This window comes from Phodopus roborovskii, unplaced genomic scaffold (assembly GCF_943737965.1).
Source record: "Phodopus roborovskii unplaced genomic scaffold, PHOROB, whole genome shotgun sequence".
NCBI classification, from domain to species: Eukaryota; Metazoa; Chordata; class Mammalia; order Rodentia; family Cricetidae; genus Phodopus; species Phodopus roborovskii.
Genome location: NW_026126599.1, coordinates 11049771 through 11073360, shown reverse-complemented (window position 1 = coordinate 11073360; position 23590 = coordinate 11049771). Strand labels below are relative to the sequence as shown.

The window sequence follows — 23590 nt, the reverse complement described above, 5'->3', positions numbered from 1 at the left end:
TCTCATGTTACCATGGTTTTCTAGTGGTCTCAACTCAACACTAATCAAAGAGGTGACTGAGCTGTCCTATCAGCAGCATCTAGTCCACCTTCATGCAGATTTGCTTTGATGTCTGGTCCCACCTGGTCATCTATCTAAGGAATTGTTGAAATATTTTATCATCTGCCCTAGGGTTGTGAGCATTCAAATTTCTAAGCATGTAATAAATACTAATTGTTTATGCTTCCAGTTCTCACCTACCTCTTAAAATTGGCCTTTGTTTCCATTTATTGAGGATGCTCCTTGTAGTTTTGGTTATGTGTACGCAACATCACAATTTGTTTAGAATAGGGCAGTAACCCTACTCTGTTTTAGTGTGTTGCCATCCTAATGCTGACTTGAATATTTTAAAAGTTGGTTTTAAAGTCCCTTTTAAGAACCTTTTAATGGGGCTGGAAAGATGGCTCAGCAGTTAAGAGCCCTTCTAGAGGACCATGGTTCAATTCCTAGTACCCACATGGCAGCTCACAACTGTCTGTAACTCTAGCTTCATGGGATCTGACACCCTCATACAGACATACATCAGGCAAAATGCCTTTTTGGGAAAGGTTACCTTAACATGTTTCATCTTGTAAGAATCTGGTGCCTGCTTGAATGACAGAATCGAGGAGATGCAAGGTTCTGTAAAATTTTTGTGGTTTTAGAAGTTAAAATTTGCCTAAAAGTAATGATATTAAAATCATGTTCATTTTACCTCAGAAGTTCTAAAATAGTCATAGGAATTACTATGATTGTAACAAGAGGAAAGTGCAGGAGAGCTGTTGGGTATATGAGAGGATCCACTTGATCTCATTGTCTATTTGTCAGTATCTTCTTTGATTCACTTTACCCTCCTGAAAAATAGTTAATAATAAGGCTTCTGGATTACAAGCACCTCTGAGAATTCCAGCTTCCTCTAACTGGTATTTTTTTTAAGAGCTCAGAGAAATTTTGGAAACACATTAAATATACTTTGGGTCTTCAATTATTTTCTAGGTTTTAGTACTAATTAAAGTTGTTTTTATAGTCTCTAGGGCCCAGGAATCGGAACATTTTGGATTTGATGAAATAGATTGGAATTAAAACATAAAATTTGCTTATATTAGATTATAGGGTTCCCTGGGTCTTTGGAGAATTACAGAACCACAGTGTAACTGCAGAGGCCTTAATGCACTGCTCTCTGCTTCCATCCATTGAACACCTTGTCTTCATCTGTCATTTCATTTTCCTGAACTTGACCCAACTTGCTGTTTTATGTTAAGTAATGACCCGTGTGTCTGTTGTTTTTGAGACTCTTTGTCTCCATGGAGTGTGTTCTCTCCTTGTACTGTGTGCCCTAGAATCTGTCTTTACGCCTGGTGGCAAATATTTCATTTGACTTTTCGATTTGTAGATAACTTCTTCCTATATAAAAATTTTCCTTCTACTTTATAAATATGTCATGTTTATTTATTTTCTACTAATTTGGTACCTAGAAAAAGAATACTACATGAGGAAAGGGGTTCATATGTTTAGGCAATTATATAGCAGATTTGGGGAACTAGTTTCTACTTGTATGAGCTATTTTCCTGCTTTTCATCATCCCATAGCTGAAGTTTTTTTACTTTTACCACTTGAAAATAATTTTGAGAAGGCTGCCTAATGGTCAAAAGTTAATTGCATTTGTAGTAGTTACTTTTTTTGTTGTCATCATAAAATGCAGTGACCAAAAGCAGTAAAGAAATGATTCATTTTGGCTCATGGTTCTAGAAGGGTAGAGTCCATTAATGGTGAGGGGAGCATGGTAGCCGGTAGATATAACACATTTCATACACACATATGGGAAACAGTGAGAGAGAGAGAGAGAGAGAGAGAGAGAGAGAGAGAGAGAGAGAGAGAGAGAGAGAGAGAGAGAGAGCGCCAGCCTCGTTGGCGAGGCTATACAACTTCAAAGCCAGCTCTTGGTGACATATTTCCTTCATCAAGAGCTCTATTTTCTAAAGGTTCTGTAACTCCCTCACTCCTATTCCCTAAAAGATGTACCTGTAGTGAAGTGGTTCTCAACCTGGGGGTCAATGACCCTTTCACAGGGGTCGCCTAAGACACAAATACTTATAATTCCTGACAGTAGCAAAATTACAGTTATGAAGGAACAATGAAAATAGTTTTATGTTTGGGGGTAACCACAACATGAGGAAGATTGAGATCCACCGCTGTAATGGAACGTTTCTCATTCAGATACTATAATGATTCTCCATATTTTCTGTAATCATGGTCATAGCCCAAAGTCCTACCATGATTGCCCCCCTTTTTAAATCAGAAAACAAATTATATGCTTGCAACATGCATTCCCATTTCAAAAGTAAGGAATGGTGGCACAGTAAATAAAAGCTAGATCAATGCAAAGCTGAAAACCACTAGGGTTTCTGGAGCTTCAGTTGCAAAGTACTTAACTTGGATGGCTCCCACTCCTGACTTTACTGTCTGCAACATGCATCTTTCTTTTGGGATGGTTCTACTATATGTATGCAGCTCCGAGGAAGAAAGAAGAGTTAGTGGCATATTTGGGAGTGTTTTAGGTCTAATGAGGAGCATACTAAGGGAAATAGAACTATCAACAGTATTCATTGCAAGAGAGGGCAAGTAAAACGTGTTGTGTGGCTGACTACTGTTATGTAGATTGACAGTGAAGAACAATAAGTAGGGCAGAAAGAAATAAAAATGTGCGTACTGTAATTGCAGCCTTACTTGTACAAGCACACTACTTGACACCATTAAGTTTTCCTCTAAAGCTGCACATACTTTTTCCCTCTTGCCCTGCTTGTTGCTCTTGCTTTCACATAAGAGTGCTGACCTCACACACCTTCATTACCTGACCTACTTCCTTTTAGTCATCTGTAGTCACTATTATGTTGTTAGCTGTTTATAAGAATTGTTCATCTATATGGCCCTGAGCATCAAGCTATGTTAAAAAACAAAAAACCTCATATATTCTTTCTCAAACACTTTTCCACTCCCAACACAATTGTACACACTCATAAATAACTCTGTGTACTCCACCTAGCTTGGTTATTAGTACCAACCAGTCAGTGTCCATTCTGATCTCCTGTCTGTGATCCCCTTTGGACTGCCGTCTTATCTGCTGCGCCTGTCTTCCACTAAGAACTCTCAGTTTGTGTCCTTCTAAATTGTCTTCATTTTTACTGTTACTGATAGTTTATACCTTGTTTCCTGCACTTGGTCTTTCCTCTCAAACATCTCCCTTGATTATCTGATCTCACTCCTCTCATCTTTGGCATCTGTTTTATTATTAGGAAGAGAAGTTCAGATTCTTTAAAAGGCACCCTAGGTTTTCTGCCCAAGCTCTTGCTTACAGCTAAAGCCTGTTGAACTACTTGAAAGACCATACCCTTCAGACTTCCCTGCTTTTGAGGACATTGACATGTGTCCGTTTGTCCATCATGATTTAATGAACCTGTCCTTTGGTATTCAAGTTACATGTATGGTCTTATGGCTTAATTTCATAATATTAGATACATGTTTCTAGAACTGTAATGTACTCATTAGTTGTTTATATCACAGCCATATAGGCCAAATTCATGGGTGTTCTGAGCTCTTGGGAGTACTTACCTCCACTTAGAATGGGAAGTTCTGTCCTATGAGCTTGTGGCGCACAGTACCTATGTCTGTGTACCAAGTGCCAGCCATAGTACCCAAAATATACTGTTGAATGTACTCTTGATAAGTAGTTAGCTAGGTGCATATTTGGCCTATGATTCCTGAAATGTAGATCTATATATATTTTGTTAACGAATGTACTCTTGATAAGTAGTTAGCTAGGTGCATATTTGGCCTATGATTCCTGAAATGTAGATCTTTATATATTTTGTTAACTTTCCCTTGGTACATTTTTATGACAAAATACCATTTTGGAAAAAATTGAAAATCTTAATATGTTTTGTGATTACATATGGCTGAACTCTTGGTTATCAAAAGTGCTTATAAATAAATCTGTTTATTGTGAACTGCAAGGATTAGGGTTAATCATTTGTCCCTGTGGGTAGAAGGAACACATGTGTCTGTATGGAACATTCTTTTCTTGAATGCTTGGGGTACTAGTTACTTGGATTAGTTGGTATTGAGTGCTATGAGGAGTGGAAGCATGTTGATCTGTAACTAACTGCAGCAGCTGAGGTCTCCTCTTCTGGTGTGAAGGTCTTTCTTGTATGACAGTATGCTGCTGGTCTTGTTTAAACTGTTCTTACTGTATTTGGATTGTGATGCTACTATCACTGTTTAGTGAAGATATGAAAACAAAATAGAATGGTATGAGTGTCTTTGTGATTTATAATCTTAAACTGCCTTTTAAAACTTCTCTAAAGTATGTATGCTTTTTGAGAATACTCCGATGTGAGATAAATACAAATAAGAAATTAAAAATGCCTCCAGCCTTCTCACAACCTAGAGACAACATCTTAGACACTTTTATACACCTGCCTGTGTTACTCTCTCTGCCCCCCCCTTTTTTTTTTTGTGGGATACCTCTTTAATATTGACACTCAGTCCTAGGTGAAGGGACAAGAGACCAGAACTGGGCAGACAAGTGTTGAGTTGTAGGACCACACATGGCTCCAGAAGGGGTAATGGGCAGTAGGGCCTGGTAGACCCACTGGGGGATCTGAAGGCCTGTACCTGAGATGGTATCTAAGTCAGGTAGCATCTACCCAGGCCGGAACATGGCCTAAAGAGGCAAGGGTAGGGCCTGGTTGGGGGCTTCTGGCACCTAGGAGCTGGCATCACTGGAGGCCTCCCCAAGCTGTTGGTGGAATTCCAGGTGTGTCTATTGGTTGGACTCCAGCAACTCCTGGAGGCTGGCATGGAGGTGGTCATACTTCTCCTCCAGGTTGTCCATACAAGAGTTGATCTGATCCAACATGGAGTTGATGTCAGCATACTCTGCTTCCCCAAAGCTGTCACTTTCGCCTTCCAGGCCCGCATCCACTGGCATGCCTAAGTCCCCGTTGGGGCCGGACATTGCGGGCTCGGGAGCCTCAGAGGCTAGGGGAAAATGGAACTTGACAACTGCTGCGCTGAAAGCCAGCGCTAGGCCACCCCTTTCCTTCTTACATATGGCAAGCCACTTTAAAGATAGCAGTTATCAGTGCCTATGTTTTGTTTATTTTGTTTTACTTCTGCTCAGCATTATCATGCATCTGCTGCATCTGTACTAGTTAGAAATACATCAGAGTACACAGTTTTTGGAGCTACACACTGTTGTCTACCATAATCCTTATTGCCAGATCTCTACTGGTAGTTCTCTGTTACTTCCCTTATTTGTTTCTAAAGCAGAGTGATTATAGGTCTATTAAGGAAAATTAGAGGGGCTACAAGAGAGGAGTAGTACCTGTTCCGTTGATGTGAAGCAGCACCATGACCAAGGAAGCATTTCATTGTGGGCTGGCTTATAGTTTCAGAGATTTAGTCTGTTATCATCATGGTAGGGAACATGGAGGCATGCAGGCACTAGAACAGTAGCCAAGAGCTACATCCTAATTAGTAGACAGAAACTGAGAGCCTAGGTCTGGCATGGGCTTTGGAAACCTTAAAGTCCACCCCCCAGTGACATACTTCTTTCAACATGGCCATCTCTCCTAATCCTTTCCTAGTGACAGAGAATTCAAATATATGAGCCTATGGGGACTACTCAAACCACCACACCTTAAAAAAAAAAAAAGAAAAGAAAGGAGTTGGGGTTTAGAGAGAGCTAGGCATGATGGCCTCTGCTTGAAATCCTAACACATGGTAATTGAGACAGGTCCAGGAGTCCAGGACCTGTCTTGGCTGTGTCTGAAGTTTGAGGACAGTCTAGGCTACTTGAGACCTGTCTCAAAAAGAATAGAAGCTAACAGGGAGGGAGGGAGAAAGGGAGGGAGGGAGGGAGGGAGGGAGAGGTAGGTAGGTAGGTAGGTAGGTGTATACATGCACGCATGCACATGCATGTGTGTATGGGGTAGGTGCTAGTTTAAACTTAGTATGCTCTACTAAATCATTTTTTCTTCTTTGTTAGAGGTGAGTTTTCTGGTCCAAGGGCATGTTGTTTCTCATTTTGATACATACTGCCCAACTATTCTTAAGTGGGTCCCACCTGTGGTGGATGCTAGAAATGATTATGGAGCCACCAGTTTCTACCTGGGGGGGGGGTCTTGGGTGCTTAGGTCTTACCTTGTTTACAGAGAATTCCTATGTGCTGAGCTGATGATACTCTTCATCTTACTCTTATAATGTAATGCTTATAATAACTGATATTCATTTGTAGGATCTAGCATACACTACACATGACATTTTACCTTAAGATTGTCCAAACAAACAGTGACAGAAATCTTGTGGAAATGCTAGAACCTTCACCCACTGTCCAACACTTTAATCTGATGTGGACAGTCCTATCTCTGTTGGGCTGCTTAAATCAGAGGACTAGTTTGCTTCAGGGAGTGTAACAAACTGCGCTACCAATAGCAGTAGTATTTAGATACTGCATTTAACTTAAGTGGTAAGACTTGGCTTGAATAATCCAGAAGTTTAAGTGTATTTTGCCTATCTTAAATTAACCATAAATGGATATGCTTTAAACAAGGAGAAGTAACAAACCATGAAATAATCTTTTGGGAATATGGACTTCAAAGGCTTTGGTTAGTTTTTGACATCTCTTTTCCATTTACTATGTTCCTTTTTTTGTGTTTTCTTCCAAACACGAAAACCTGTGAAATGGGGCCTAACAGATCCTTACTTCTGTGGCCTCATCTTGTGCCTTGTAATACTATTTAGCAAGGCAAAGTGCCCAAGTCCACCCCACCCCCAACAAGTAACCACAAGCCATACTTGAAGCCAGAAGAAAGTCTGTGTTTTCATCTGGCAACATAGGGGAAATAATGGGAAGACATTTGACACAGTATCAGAGGATGAATGCTTTCCCAGATCCACTAACCAAACTTAAAGTACGACTTAGAAGGATTTATCTAACTACATTTAAAGCATTTTAAGCACAAGAGGAAACATATATTAGAAGTATGTCTAAGAACATAGCAAAGCCACAATAGGCTCATACTTGACTACTTGGTCTCAGTTTGTGGAACTGTTTGGGAAGGATTAAGAGGTGTGGCCTTGTTCTAGGAGGTGTATTACTGGGGCAGGCTTTGATGTTTTAAAAGTTCATGCCATTCCGAGTTACCTCTCTCTGCTTTGTGGTTGTGTCTCTGCTACCATTCTAGATTCATACCTTATTGATTACTGACATGTCCCCCATGCCATGATGACTTAGACTTCTAAACCTCTGAAACCATAAGCTCCAAATAAACTTTCGTATATATGTGTGTATGTACACACACACACACACACACACACACACACACACACCACTATCACTACCAAACAAGATAAAAATAATTTGTCATTCTGTCTACAAAAGTAAGGTATGACCCATACTAAGAAGATAAAATCAAAATACCTGGAAGTGATTTAGAAGTATAGAGTAGAGCTTGCAGAATGACCCCACCCCCACCGAGGCACCATCATCTATTCTGGTATACTTCTAATTGTTGCTCCTGAAGAGAGGTGGGTTATAAAGAAACATATTATTTTTAGAATTAATGTATAAGTATTTTCTGAAGTAGATAAAAAGTTTAAGCCCACAGATAAAAGTAGCCCAGAACCACCACCCAAAAAATAGTAAGCAAGGGGCACTAAGCTACACCAGACAAACAGTGCTGGGGAGAAAAACAAGGTTTTGAGTTCATGGAGCATGTTCCATACTGGAAAAATGCAAACTATCAGATAGTGCAGCATTATTTTTGTTTGTTTTCAGAAAGTCAATTACACAGCCCTGGCTGTCCTGGAAATCACTGCATAGACCAGGCTTGCCTTGAATTTGCAGAGAACCTGCCTCAGCCTCTGGAGTGCTGGGATCAAAGGTGTGTGTCACCCTGCCTACCTCAGATATTGTAGCAGTATCACTAATATACAAGAGGCAAAAGTATATCTTTCCAGAAAACGAAAAACATAACACCAAAGTTCTGCACTTGGGAAATTAAGGAAATGTATGCATCCAAATGAATGCATATAAAAATTGTTGAAACTCAAGTTAGTTTTGTAGTTTAGTTAAAAATGATCACACTTGGCCTAATTCTATGATTTTGGAGATGTACTATGGTCATGTAAGATGTTGACTGTGGTGTAAGTAGTTAGTCTCTCTTGTGACTCATTATTTCAAATTCAAAAGTTCCCAAGAAGCAAAACAACTAGTGGTGCTCAGTGGTAGAGTCCTGCAAAAACAAATGAAATTCCTTCAAACACCCAGAAGCGGGGAAGAGCCAAGACCTGTAGCCCCAACACGGAGTCAGGCAATAGGATTGTGGGTATTGGTCTACCTGGGCTGCATAGCCAAACGTGGTCTCATCTCTGAAAAAAAGACAGTGCATCACCACTAGATATATTTTAATAAATATTAAAGATAGTACTTTAGAACATAAGTAAATCCCTGTGGAATCCCTGCTATGTGGAATCTAAATAGCTATACCAGAAGCAAAAATAGTATGAGTAAATTATAAAAAAGATGATTGCTTATAATTTTTTGAATAATTGACTATTAAATAATTATAATGTCTATAGGGTTTAGAAATGAAAAAAATATGACAGGATACCCTCAACCTCCTGTGGTTTTCTTTCTGTTGTATCTGAGATATTAATGGAGCTTGATGATAGTGTTAGGGACTTAATCGTGTCCCTATATCCTTCATTCATGTATTCATGTATGTTTGCCTCCAATCTCCTCACGTGACTGTGTAGAGATGAGATCTTTACAGGGTGTACTAAAGTCATAGGATGAAACCACAAGACAATGTAATTCCTATCCTTATAATGAGGAATGGATGCCAGGGGTCTGACACACATAGTGAAGGTCTGTGGAGATACAATGAAAGTGAGAGTGAAGAGGGAGAGAGAGATTCAGGAAAAACCACTGGTATTTCCATCTTGATCTTGGAAATCTGTTGTATATTATCTTGTGTTTGGTTATGGTAACCCCAGGAGACATAAGACAGTTTGAAAAAAAATCTAAAGATAGATGCTTGAAAACCTAAAGGAACTACCATAATAGAAGAACAGAATTTTAGCTTAATACTCAGGTATGGGGTATGTGTGTGTGTGTTTTTTTTTTGGGGGGGGGGGATGTCCTCCTCAGATGGAACCAGAAGCCAGATGATGGCTTTAAGTTCAGCCTTACCACTGATGGCATAAAATCTTCATTGTCTGAACATAACAGTAATATAGTGTTTCAGACTGGATTTTAAAAACTATGATGATGGTATTAAGAAACTTGCTTTAGAGACTAGGGAGGCGGCTCTCTGTGTAGAGGCGCCCATTCTGCAAGCACAAGAACATTCCTAGCACCTACATAAAACTCTAGTTGTCAGTGGCCTGCAGCCTCATTACTGGCAGGAGTGGGAAGGTTCTTGGGGTTTGCTGGCTAGCCAGCTTAGCCTAAAAACAATGGGCTCCAGCTTCAGTGAAAGATCCTTTCAGAGGATAAGATAGGGAGAAATAGAGGAAGAGTCCAGACATCTCTTCTGGCCTCCACATGAGTGTGACCAACCCCTCCCCCTCCCACCCCCATCCCAATTCAGTACATATATACAAACAAAAAGAAGCCTACTTTATCTGGGCTAGTGATGATGCACACCTTTATTTAGTTCGAGCACTTAAAAGGCAGAGTGATTTCCAGGACAGCCAGGGCTAAACAGAGAAGCCCTGTCTTGAAAACACTCCCCACCCCCGAAAAAAGAAGCCTACTTTAGATATATGTTAGAAGATCCACTCTGCTGCTCAAAAGAAAATTAGGACATTTGAACATTATATGGAAGAAACTGGACTTTACATCATAAAACATCAGGGATAAAGGTCATTTGATAATATGAGGTGCCATATACCATTTAGCCATTAAGAAGCTAGACTTGCCATTCTTTATTAATTTAGCTAAAACAGATGACAAAAGCCTGATAGAATTGCAAGGAGAAATAGGTAATGATAGGGTTGTTAAAATTGTTTACTCATATTATAAGAAACCAGTGAGATAGAGAGAGATGAAAGACTTTGAACAACTCTAAAAACTAACTTCACATAATTGGCATTTACAGAACATTTCTACCTGGCAACAGTCAAATGCTTGTCCTTTTCAAAGGCCAGACAGATCAGTTCAGGATCAATAGGGGTAAAAGAACTTAAATCATATAAAGTATGTAGAATTTGATATCATTGACAATATTTTTGGAATACTGATACATTTGGAAGATCAGTGACATACTTACTAAGAGTCAAAGAAGAAAAATTGGAAAGTGTTTTGAATGGAATAGCTAAATATTAAAGGTTACAGGACGCCACTAAGTGTTGATGCTAATAGGGGAGTTTACTGAAGCAAATGTCTGTGTTAGGAAAGATGGGCTTTCTAAATAAGTGATTGTAGCTTCAGCCTTAAAAACTAAGAACACAATGGTAAATCACAACCAAAGAAAGTCAGCTCAGAGTAGAAATGAAAAGGAAAAAGAAAATGGGGATGGAGTGGAGAGATGCCTCATTGGTTAAAAGGACTTACTACCCTTATAGAGTAGTACTAAAGTACAATTCCCAGTACCCACTTGTAATTACCTGGTTGACATAGTTTGTCACCACACTCAACTAGAAATGGACTTTGTAATTACTTTACTATCAAAAGGTTCAGGTGTTTTTACTTGTGGATTCTACCAAATACATAAAAGAAACTGCAGATTCTAAATAGACTGCCTAAAACAAAGCAATAAAATGAAAGGGAGAAGTGCTGCCTAGTCTGCTATATGAAATTGGTCCATATTACTGTCGCATATATGCAGACCAGCACTCCACCAAGAGAAGACATACATTAAGACACACATTTTGCCTGTATGTGACTGTGGCATTTTAACAATTGAAACTTTTAACAAGTCAAATGATATAGAAATGATGACACCATGTAGTAGAACTGTCTCAGTAATGTGAGTTACATTTAATATTTTAAAAATACGTTGGTGTAATTTGTTAAAACCGGTGCCATCACTTTAGTAGACAGGGAGCATTTGAATTAACCAGCATCCATTTTTGACTTAAATAAAAAACAAAGGAAAACAAAACCTACACACAAGTAATATAAGGGAATACTTCTAAGCTAATCAAATATGTTTATGAAAACTACAGTCATTATAATAAATATATAAATAAAATGGAAATAAGGTTAGTAAGACAAGGTTGTTTGCTGTTACCAGTTTACTTAATCATATTAGTGCATGTGCAAGTGTGCTAAGACAAGGAGGAACACGTGGCTTGCCCACTAGAAGGGAATAAGTAAAGAGGTCTTCTTGGGTACAGCCATCTTTTTAGTATGCTGGATTACTTTTTGGGTGGTACCTAAGGTGTTCACAATGTAATTCCTGGAAGCTGTGAGCAGTATCTTATTTGGAAAAAATGATCTTTGAAGGTACAATTTAAGGTAAGGATCTGGAGATGAGATTGTCCTGAATTATTCAAGGGCCCCAAATCTGGTTGTCTTTACAAGACTGAGATAGATCACACAAAAGAGAAGGTGATAGGAAGATGGGCAGAAATGGGAGTGTTAGTATTATAAGCCAAGGAAGCCAAAGAATGCTTGACTTGGTAGCTACTAGAATGCAGGAGGCACCCAAATATCTTCTGTTTGGGCTCCTTTGGAAGTTGTGTGAATGGCCACCACCTTTATTGTACTGTGCTTCCAAAACTGCATGACAATAAGTTTTGGTGTTGAACTACGGATTTTGTGATAATTTACTAAAAACAGGAAACAGATACATGTAAGTTAAAATAAGCATAATTTACAGTAAAAACAAAAATATGAACCATTTTGGTATCATTTTGACAAAAAGTATGAAGATAAATAGACATTTTAATTTTATTGTATGTATATGGGTGTTCTGACTGCATGTTTTATGTCTGTGTACCATTTGTGTGCATGGTACATATGGAGAGCAGAACAGGGCATCAGATCCTCTAGAACTGGAGTCACAGATGGTTGTGAGCCAACATATTGATGCTAGGAAATGAACTTAAGTCCGTTGCAAAAGTGGCCTTCCCTTAACTGCTAAGTATTTCTCCAGCCCCACACAGGTATGATTTAATACTTGTGTATCTATTTACAGAGCAGACTGTATAAAAACATCATTTCACTACCAAATAGTATCAGTAGAATTAGTAAGAAAAGGCTAGAATGGTACTAGACTTTATTCTACTTTAATTTTTTTTGTTTGATCAAATTCGGTTTGGAAAACATGTTTGTAGTTTATTTCACGAATGAAAAAAGATTACATATTAACACTTATCATATGTCTAAACCATTTACAGTAGTTTATTTCCAAGAAAAATGAAATTGTGAACATTAAAGACTTATATGAGTGCTTAGCAGTACCTTGTTTGAACAATCTCATAGAGGAAACAATCTAAATGTTCAGTGAACAAAAGGAGAAAGATATTAGATTACTAAAAGAGGACCATTAAGTCTCAGCATCATGAATATATTTATTAAATTGATAGTAATTTTAAAGCTCTATATCTAGTTCAAGAGTTACCGAAGTTGGCATTTTAAGTATGTACAGTATGTCAGTTAGACCTTAAAAACAAAGAAAGAGAAAAAGAAAGAAAAAGAAAATAACCTGACATGAAAAATCCCAGACCACTTAGTGTAGAAAGATTAATGATACCAACATGAGAAACTGTTAAGGTCTATAAAGCAACCTGAGCTAATTATGAGTGGCTGTACCAAAGGTAAACCTTACAGTTTTGCATTTTCAGTGTGTTGATAAAACTCCTAAACAAAGCCTGGAAGATCACTTAGTAGGTAACAGTATTTGATGCCAAGCCTGACTGATTGGGTGGTGTTTTATCCTTGGAACACATTAGATTTAGAGAACTGTCTCCCACAATTTACCATCTGGCCTCCACACGTGGTGCTGTGACATATATCTACCCCTGTCTCAACACAAGATAAATGTAAAAAATAAAATTAAAAACAGCAGAAGAAAGGAACCAAAGCCCCGTGTAGTACTCAGGAATATTAGTAAGGATTGACAAGAGAGCCTATCAGATAAGTGCCTTTGTGGCCAATCCTCACCATGTGCAAACAGAACTAGGTCCTGCAAATTGTCCTTTGACCTCCACGTACGTGCGGTGGCACTCACAGAGAAGTAAAATAAGGATGAGAGAGATGAATCAGCAGTTGGTTGCTCTTGTAGGGGAGTTCCCAGCACCCATATGGCTGCCCAAAACCATCTGTCACTCTTGTTCCAAGGGATCTGATGCCATCTTCTGGTACCCACAGGTGCTGCATGCTTGAAGTGCATGTACAGGTATATAGACAAATACTCATAAATTAAAGTAATTAACATAGCTCAGAATAAAGAATGTTATTTCTTATTCATCATCATTGTGATGAGATTTCTCCTATAGATGTTTTGGATTTCTGTCATCTTTGCAATAAAGCATTCTGTTTTTTTTTTAAATTCACTATGAACCATTGTCTTATTGGAATTTCTAACGGCTATATTTTATGCTGTTTTGCTACTTAAATCAATCTCTTAATTAATGGGCTCTCTTATTTTACTCTTGTTTTTAGTAGCTACATGCAGGTATTAGACTACAAGTTAGTGTAAAAACTTTATACAGAATAATACTGTAACATGAAAGGACCACTTTATAGTAAAACTTGGTAAGAAAATTCTCTGAGCAAAACATATTGAGTGGCTAAGATTTGATTAGAGGGGTTATCTGTCTGGGTTGAAATGTTACCTCTTTTAAGATGTGATGTTAATATGTCAACACATCGAAGATAAGGCTTGAGACTCTTCGTTTTCTATATTTGGGTCCTGAGAGTAAAGATGGCATCATATTCAAATGTTGGGAGATGGTGTTGTGTTGAAGAAATTGATGCACAAGAAGCAATGGGCAGCCTTTTGTACAGAAAGTGAAGGGTGAATTTAATTATATGGGAACTTAAAGATAAAATATAAAAAAACAAGCAGATGAAATTCTGACTTTTAGAAGTGCATTTGAAACTATTTACGGCACAAATATGAATTAGGAATTAAAATTAAGAGTAGAAATTAGTGTTTACATATATTTTCTATAACTAAAACCTGCAGTGCATGGCTTTAATCCCAGTACTTGGGAGGCAAAGGGAGGCAGGGAATCTCTGTGGGTTTGAGGCCAGCCTGGTCTGTAGAAGGAATGAATTCCAGGGCTACACAAAGAAACTGTCTCGAAAAATAAAAATAGAAAGAAAACCAAAAATTGATTATTATAGAAATACATCCAGATAATTTGAAGGGCTTAGTAACCTGTGTTGCAATTTACCTGTTGGAATGTTCTTGTAGGGTCAGGTATGAATTTGAATTATTTGAATTATTTTCCTTGTCTAGAAAAGGCTCATTCACATCAAAAAACAAGAAAGTAAAATTTGTACCTTTAGTATTTTTTGCCTTCTTAGTATTGTTCATGTTAGATGAATAATTTATAAAAACTAGTCCTTGAATCCTCTTCTTAGAGAAACTATGACTTGAACTGGGGATGTAGCTAAGTTGTAGAGAACGTACCTAGCACAATCAGGGAACTGGATCAGATATCCCCTAGCAATATGGCAGAGAAAGGAATACAGTTTTACCTTTTAAACCTTAAAGGAAGAGTTTCTTACATCCTTGTTTATTTAAGGAGTTACTTGTTCTCATTGTGACTGATTCTCACAGAGGCTGGAAGAGAGCATCAGATTCCTTAGGACTAGAGTTCATGGATTGTTATATATAATTGCCAGGGTAATGACAGGCTTTTGTTATCCCAGTGCTGGGGAAGTAGAATGGAAGGGCTCCTGAGGTTTGCTGGCTATCCCAGTTAGCCCATTTAGTTGGTGAGCCCCAGGTTCAGTGAAAAGACATTTCACAGATAAGGTAGGACAGATAGAGGCAAAACAGCAGATGTTGACTTCTGACTGCCACATGAAGTCATTCACTTTCACACACACATACAAACACATACACCTTCTCCAAACATGTGCAGAAAATACAGGCTTTCAAAATAAAGTAAAAATAGATGTAAGTTGGAGAAACTCAGCTTTGAAATCTGTTAGTCCATTTCATTTGATATATTTATGCATAATGTATGGGTGACTTTTTTTTTTTTTTTTAGGGATATATTAAATACATGATTTTTCCCTATCTAATTTTCTTGTCTTCCCAGTAGAGTTGTAATTTCGAAGATGTCATTTCTCCTAGGCATTTGGACTCAGCTTTTGTTTTGGCTTTCCTTTTTTAAGGTAGATTTAGGGTTGACTGGTACAGACTGAGGCTGCTTGGTGTCTGTTAGTTGTCATTTGCCTTCTTGTGACTCAGAGGTGCTGCTGCAGCAGCTCTCACCAGCTTGCTTTCTATTCCAGAAGTTTGGACTATCCACTTCAAATACATGCCACTACTTTTGAAAATTTGAGTATTTGAGGGTTTTTTGTTTGCTTTTGTTTTGTTTTTCCAAGCAGGGTTTCTCTGTGTAGTCCTGGCTGTCCTGGAACTCGCTCTGTAGATTAGACTGGCCTGGAACTCACAGAGATCTGCATGCCTCACGTCTTAAGTATTGAGATCAAAGGTGTGTGCTGCCACCACCCAGCTTGAGGATTAAAAAAAAACCCTTTTATGTCAGCAGTTTTCAACCTCTGGGTTGGAACCCTTTTTTTTTGGGGGGGGGGTCAAGTGACCCTTTCACAGAGGTCCCATACTAGATGTTCTGCACATCAACTATTTACATTAATTTTATATTGGGGTGGGTCACCACAACATGAGGAACTATATTAAAGGGCCATAGCATTAGGAAGGCTGAAAACCATTGATCTACATGAAAAGAGGATTTTCTTGTTTTTTCTTTTTTGAAAACTTATTTTGGGCTGGGTCTAACTATTCCTTCACTTTGCACATCCAGGGTGTTCACAACAAGCTGATTTTTGCTGTTTCTTTTGTATTTTAGCACTGTGTATTTAAATGTAGTTGACTAGTTACCAGTAACATTATTTAAAGTTTGTAATTTGTTTAGCCTGTGGCTTATTCCCTTTCCAATCTAGTACTTTGAAATCTTAATTTGGTAGTTTAAAATATCATTAAAATATCAAATGAGGAAGTTGTATTAGATTTTATAATCTTTTTATTTTCTTTTTATTTTCTACCTGCTGTGAGAATTCCAAATGGATAGAAACAAGCTTTATGAATTTAACGTATAGTATAGTATCATAATACTTTAGTAGTTCTTAAAGCCAAAAGTAACATCCAATTTGAATATGTTGGAGCTCCACCGTGAAAAGATAGATAGTCCATATAATGGTACATGGTAAGTGCTGTTGCAAGTCATTGTGATGGTGCATAGCCGGGGTTTTACACTTCCTTCTTCTTATCCCTTGCTTCTTACATTTGCCTTAAGCGTTTCTTGACTTCTGTATTTCAGTGAATGGTATCATATTGGGGAGATGTCTACCCTTATAATAAAAGAAAGGCAGTTTTGATCTTTATCCTGGAAAGCAGTTTAAACATACAAATTTGAAAGTTGTTGCTCAGTTTTGAGGTAGCCTCAACCTCCAGTTCTCAAAAATTGTAAGAATGATTTAGAAATAATGCATGCACATTTTACTTTATGGAGGCTAAACTTCTTCACATGAGGAAGTTTACTTTGGATTTGATTATCCAATTTCCACCAAGAAAATTATTTATACTATACTAAAATACAGAAAGTAAAAGACTTAAATCCTAAAAGATTTTAGTGAGTGAGCACGGAAGAGTATTACCTAGTAGGGTCAAATGTCTTTTGGGGCCTAAAGTGTGTTAACTTCCTATATTTGATTTTCAAATAGACACCAAATCCTACTGCAAGCGAGTTTATACCTAAAGGAGGATCAACCTCCAGGCTGAGTAACGTGTCCCAGTCAAATATGTCTGCCTTCTCTCAAGTTTTCTCTCACCCATCCATGGGAAGTCCTGCTACTGCTGGATTAGCACCAGGTAAGTTGAGTAACTTTCCAGTGAGTTTCAGGTATCAAATTTATAAGCAGTGTGTTTTTTAAAATATTTATTAGAAGTGAAATTGTATACTTGAATGATTCACTGTGCAACAAAGAGCATCTGTCTTAGCCTCTAAGCCTGGAGTCACTCAGAGCTGGAATAACAAGCTTGTGTTACCAGGCAGGGTGTTTTTGTCCTTGCCCCCTCCTGTTTTGCTTTCCCCCACTCTTGCCCACCACTTACTCCCTTGCCGCCTCTCTCCTTCCATTTGGTTCCTTCCCATGGCTTCTCCTGTGGGTCTTTCCAGTTAGTTAGTAAACATTTTCAGCCCTGGAAAACATCTGTTAGTGTAAAAGTGCATCTAAGTGATAGAGTATTTGGAGTTTTCTCCCATGAGATGGGTTCACAAGTTTTATAAAAGCATAGTCTACATATTAGTCAGTCGTTCTTCTAGAGCATGTCTGTGCTTCTGCATATCTTCATAAATTTTTGTTATGTGTTGATTAAGAATCAACAATATTGAGCTCCATAAGCCAATTGCAAAACATGGGTTTGCTTAGTTAATGCCTTATATCAGTAGTAAATATTGTGTACATAGTTAATAAGAGGGTTGCCATTTTAAGGAATGCAGGCTTCCCACATACTGCAGGTGTAGTACTATGCCCCCTGCAAAGGCCTTTTTAAATGAGGAGGTGAGAATATTACAGGGTACTTCAGTTTTAAAGCATTTAGCTTAGAAACATCCATAACCACTGTGTGGTTTTGAAGCTTTCTAGTAACTTGTAAGAGCTGTTTTAGAGGGTCCATATTTGAGTAGCATGGTGCAGGCGTGTCTGAACCACAGCCCCACACAAAGTCTCACACTTAGCATGAACTTTGTAGATGACATCTTGTTGCAAAGTCAACAGGTTGGACCAGTACCTCTAGTGTGAATTAATTTTAGCTTAAACTGAGAAGTTGCTTATTCTCTTGCACAACTAACTGTTAGAATGGTCACTCTTCCTATTAATGACAAAATAACCATCCTCTGGCACTATTGGAAGTAGGTCTGTATCCTATCAAGTAAAGTCTTGAACTTTAACAGCCTTTATGCCGGGGGGTTCATTGGGATGACTGTCTAAGCTTAGAATGGGGTGATGAATGGTGCACTTATTAACATTTTCCTTCTCCTACCAGTGTGTTAATGACTTAACTCTTGAGATGAGAAAAGAAAAATTGGATTGTGCTTTTCTTTCAGAACACTATTTTTAAAACCCTTTTTTGCTTTCCATTATTTTTTATTTCCCCATAAATTTTCAAGGCTTGGAAAAGTGTCTTTTTGGTTATAATCCAGCATCTGTAGCCTTAGCTGTTGTGCACACATCGAACTGTGAGTATGAGCCACAGTTCTGTGTCCTAGGTTGTATTGTATGAATTTAAGGAATGAAAATTAGCTTGGGCTTCGATGTCTTTTAGAACCCCTGCAGCTATATTCATATATTTTATTTATAAGTAGGTCTTTTCCTCTGGACACAGATGTTAATAGGTTCATAGCCTTAATTTCTGAAATCAAGGTGACTAGTTTACACTTTTCTCAGAAGTGACTTCTCAAGCAAAACAATATAGTCAGAAAACTGTAAGAGTAGTGTGGTCTAAAGATTATTCTGAGGACCTTGTCTTAGCAAAGGTTTATCTCAACTCATTTTTAAAAATGAAACTTTGAATGTGGTAAGTTGTGAAATGATAGTTTAATGCTTTCATGCCACAAGAATAATTTAAACATGAAAACTATTTGCTAATTTTTTCAATTACAGTTTTTTCCAATAGTGTTTTTGTTTTATAATAGACTTAATAAGGTAAGGATTAGCATATTTTATTGGCTATTAACAAATTGACAGAACCACAACATGCTTAAAAGTGATTTTGACTGGGCGGTGGTGGTGCATGCTTTTAATCCCAGCACTTGGGGAGGCAGAGGCAGCCTGGTCTACAAGAGCTAGTTCTAGGACAGCTTTCAAAGCCACAGAGAAACCCTATCTCAAAAAATCAAAATCAAACAAAACATGATTTTTTAAAAGAGAGTAATAGAAACAACATTTCTGGGTAGTGTTCTTTTTTTTCATGTGGTGTGACATGTGCGGGTGTGATTCGGGAACTGAACAGTTCTTGTTCTGTTTAATGAGAGAATTCTTGAGGTTGAAAAGATGGTCATTAACATGTAAATAAGAAAAAGCCAGGGCTGGAGAGATGGCCCAGAGATTAAGAGCAGTCGATGCTCTTCCAGAAGATCTGAGATTAATTCCAAGCAACCACATGGCGGTTCACAACCACTCATAATGGGATCTGGTGCCTTCTGGTGTGTATGTGTACATGCAGATAGAACATTGTGTATGTAAAAAATAATACATCTTAAAAAAAAGAAAAAGCCATAGAGTATCTTCAGACTTTTGGATTGACCAGTTACTGTATATCTTATTGTAAATTATTGACCAGTCAGTATATCTTAAGGTAAATTCTACATGGTTGCTTTATAAAGAAGGAGAATAGTTACTATGCTAAGCACTAGTGATGCTCATTTATTATCAGCTTTATTTTGGGTTTTTGTTCACTTGTTTTTACATTATGAGGGTAAACCTAAGGCTTCATATGTGCTAAGCAAGGATTCAGTCACTCAGCTGCACTTTCTCTGCTCTTCCCATAAACTGGAGGAAATAGATAACCAAGTTTCTGAGGAAGTGACCGGTTGCTTATTGCATCGTCCTGGAAGTGGTGGTGCCAGAGGATGAGCTGAACTGCTAATGTTGTTCCTCCTGTCTTTGGGAAAGTGTGGGAGAGAAGCAAAGGGAGAAGGGATGGGGACAAGATTGATACTCATTTGAAGCATTTAAAAAATGTGGACATTACAAACTTCTTTGTGATTTTTGAAGGGTTTTGGTCATAAGATCACTTCCAGCTTGAGAAAGTTCTGTGCTAAAAATAAAGTTCTGTGGTTCATTAGGTCTGTGGTGTTTTCTGTCAGAGTTGAAGAAGGGGAGAGATTTAATTCCTCTAAATTGTAGCATGTTTGGCTTGTTTAGCAATCTAATATTGGCACCTGAGTAGATGGAAACACGTTTTTTCTGTCTTGTCTACTGGGGCCATTTCTGACAAGTTGTTATGAACTCTAATTGAATTGTTTGGAGTGATAAGGACTACAGCTCAGCTCAAGTGTCAGTGGGCTGGAAGGAAACAAATGATTGGTTATGCTGAACTGTGCCGTGCTTGGCTGTCACTCATCCACTGCTACTAGCTCTTTCTCCTTTATCAGATGCTCTTAAAATGTTTTCCACATATTTTTAATTACCCTCTTTACATTAGCTCCTGTATGCATATATCCATAAAACTAATCTGTTTTAAGAGGTAAGACGGAGGGCAAACCAAGAAAAATAATTAAATTGACAAAATGTATAGTTTGAAAAATACCTCCTGTAAATTGAAAAGATGAGAGCAATGTTGTAAAATGAATAAGTCCACAGCTATGTCTGCCTGGCTATATTATTACACCAATATCCAGTCAAAGAAATCTGCAGCAGAAATTGACCAAACATCTGATGTTATAGAATATCCAAACTCATACTTAAAATCACACTGACTTAACTAAGCTGCATGAGTCAATCAGAGGCTACCACTGTAAGTGAAGGATGTGATATTGCAAGTCATAAAAGATTTATGGGTTCTTAAACATGATCGTGGTGAGCAGGATTGCACTCTAAATACATTTTCCTCGTTATTTTTCAAGTCTACCCTAAAATGGATTCTGTGAGATTCTTAAGTAATTCAACCACAAATTTATTTTGACATTTTAGTCTGAGTTGATTTCTCTGAATTGGTTTTATATTTCTATTAATATAAATCGTGATTAAACTATTACAATTATTTCAGATGTTAATCTAGCACAAATTTAAGTATTTGCCATTCTTAATTAATGCTTACTCAATAAAACCTCGTTTTTGTATTGGGAAGTAATTTCATAATTGGTGCATATTTCTTGAATACAGTGAATTTTAGTGATTCAATAAATATCTTTGAAGAATTAATACTCAAATTATATAATTAAATAAGTCAAGCAAAAATGATTCTCAAGATAGTTTAACAGCGTCAGAACTAAAGCCCGTTTGAGGTACTGCAATTCCTATAAGCAACTTAAAAGTATTTGTGTTATTTTAAAGTTGCATGCGTCCGTCTTTCTGTAACTGCTTTGTTTTTCAGGTATATTCTGCATAATCTTTCAATCTTTCAAGGTTCTCTAGTTTGAGGAATACTTTATTAAAATAACAAATTTAAGAAGTTAACTATTATTTCACTGTGAAGATCAGGGCCTTCAGCATTTTTGAGCAGAGGAGCAGTTTGTTGCCCTTTAATGTTGAGTTTGTTCGAGAAGGGGCTGCTGCATGTGTGCATGTGCAAACACAAACTGTGGTGCCCAGGAAAGGTTGCTGGCAGTGGAACTCTAGACCATTCCCAAGTTGAGATGCCATCTGGCTGTATTCCTTGTCCCACTTGGGAATTTCAGGAAACTGAGGCAAGACGTTCTTTGGCGCAGAGGGGGATGTGGCTGCAACAGCTGGCTTGGACATGTCAGGTAAGGCTGAAATAGCTATTAGTAGACATGACTCTATGGCTGGGTAATCCCTGGTTAATGTGCCTGTTAGGCTTGAGAGTTCCAGTTGTGGGTTTCTTGTGCCTATTGCATTATGTTGGCTGCCCTTGTCCCTGAACTGAAGGGGAGTGGGTGGGAAAGGGTAAGCTCCCTTCAATGATAAGTGGCAGATTCAGTGACCTACATCTGTAGTAAAGGTTCCTGCAGTTCTTGGATAAGATTATACTGCTGATATTGAATGTGACTTGATGCATTTGAAACATGGACGCCTCTACTAAAGTAGCCCTATAGTTTTCCATATACTTGGTGCTTGGTGTCTGTATGAAGACAGCTGTAAAATCTGAAATGTCATTGTTTAGTGACATTTAAAGGGCAGAAAACATTTACAGAAGTAAAGACTGTGAAGAGAAATAGCAAAAACAGAGCTTGCATTAGATTAAAAAAGGATTTTAATGGTCTGTGAACTTCTTTGCTATACTTTATGTAAGTAAAAATTATAACCAATGCAAGAAAGTGAGCTGTATTAGTGCACTGTATGAGTTCTGAGTGAGTTAAGAGGCAGAGAGCATGTTTACAAATACAAATGCCTAGAGCATTTGTGAGTCCTAGGTGAGTGTACAGAGCTAGAAGTCATTTCTTCTCCCTGCTTCAAATCAAGTGGGTTTAGAGCTCCAGGATCATTTCTTGTAACTTTTTAGATTACTGTGTATAGTGCTTTGTAGGCGTGCATTGAAGAGGGAATTCAGTGAGTACATTTACTGTGTTGTGATTACTTGTGTAGTTAGGAGCAGTCTTCATTATGGATGGATGGTTGCAGCCCTTTCTGTTCAGTTACCACTTGATTCTTAGTTTGATTATTAAAGTTATTTTGTTACTTTTTAAAAGGTGTATGCAGTTATCTTAGAGGATAAGACATATGCAAAGGGTCTTAGTGAAAGGAGAATTATTACAGACTTAGCCCTTTCTTGTCCCTACTACAGATAAACAAACGTTCAGTGAATGGTCTTAACAAAATGTTTGGTTTGAGTTGAAGGATTATGCTGAGAATTTAGTTGTGGGTTATTTGGTCATGAATCTCTTGTATACTGGCATTGTTAAAGTAAGATTTTTTTTTTCTCCTACAATTTCATAACTTACCCGCATTTAGAGTAATGATTTTATAACTAGTGAGTAGTAGTGATCAGTTATTGGGGGTGGGGCAAGCTGCCAGCTATGTATGCATGTCAGTGTGGTGGTGATGATGCTTTTAGTCCCTAACTGCTTCCCAGAGTGTGCAATAGTATGTTAAGCTGCAGAAACAGATCCCCAAATGCAGAGGCTTTATAGAACAGAAGTGCATTTCCTGGTTATAGAATAGTTGAGGGCAAGTGTTCAGATTTCTTCTCAGCATCCAAAGGAGAAGAGCATGAGTGGAAAGTCTGGGAATTCCTTTCATGGAATTTTCCCATGGTCAGGATATACACTACTTTAAGTAGTTTTGAGCCTGTTATTTTAATTTTATAGCTCTTCTCCTTTTTTGCTTATAAGATGGTATCAAAATAAGATCTTGTCGCCCTGGGTTTTTGGTCCACTTTGGGGACACACAAGTCACTTTTCTGTTTCCATCAAGCATTAGAGACTTAATCATAGACCAGTGAGCAAGGTAGATGAGTTATCCATACTTTTAGGGGTTAGTTTCTGTGTTTTATATACGTGGTCAGCATTCTAAGAGTAAAGGTTGAATTAATGACAACTAGTCTGGAAATTGTGCTGCTTATAATGAATGGTCAGGCTCAAGTTAGGTCAAAGTGAAGAAGGTCACTTTATGAAAGAGGACACAAAAAGGAAAATAATCATGGGTGTAGTCTCCACCACATACTGCTGAAAAGAC

General features: G+C 37.9%; 1 protein-coding gene across 3 annotated transcripts in view; it reads left to right on the top strand.

Annotated features, from left to right (window-relative positions):
* Positions 1-23590, top strand: part of Pan3 (poly(A) specific ribonuclease subunit PAN3) — a 116974-nt gene that overhangs the window by 39228 nt on the left and 54156 nt on the right. For all 3 annotated transcript variants that reach the window (XM_051205136.1, XM_051205135.1, XM_051205134.1), the window contains one exon: positions 16955-17102. In XM_051205136.1, the coding sequence (XP_051061093.1) occupies positions 16955-17102 (148 nt within the window). The remainder of the gene's footprint in view (positions 1-16954; positions 17103-23590) is intronic.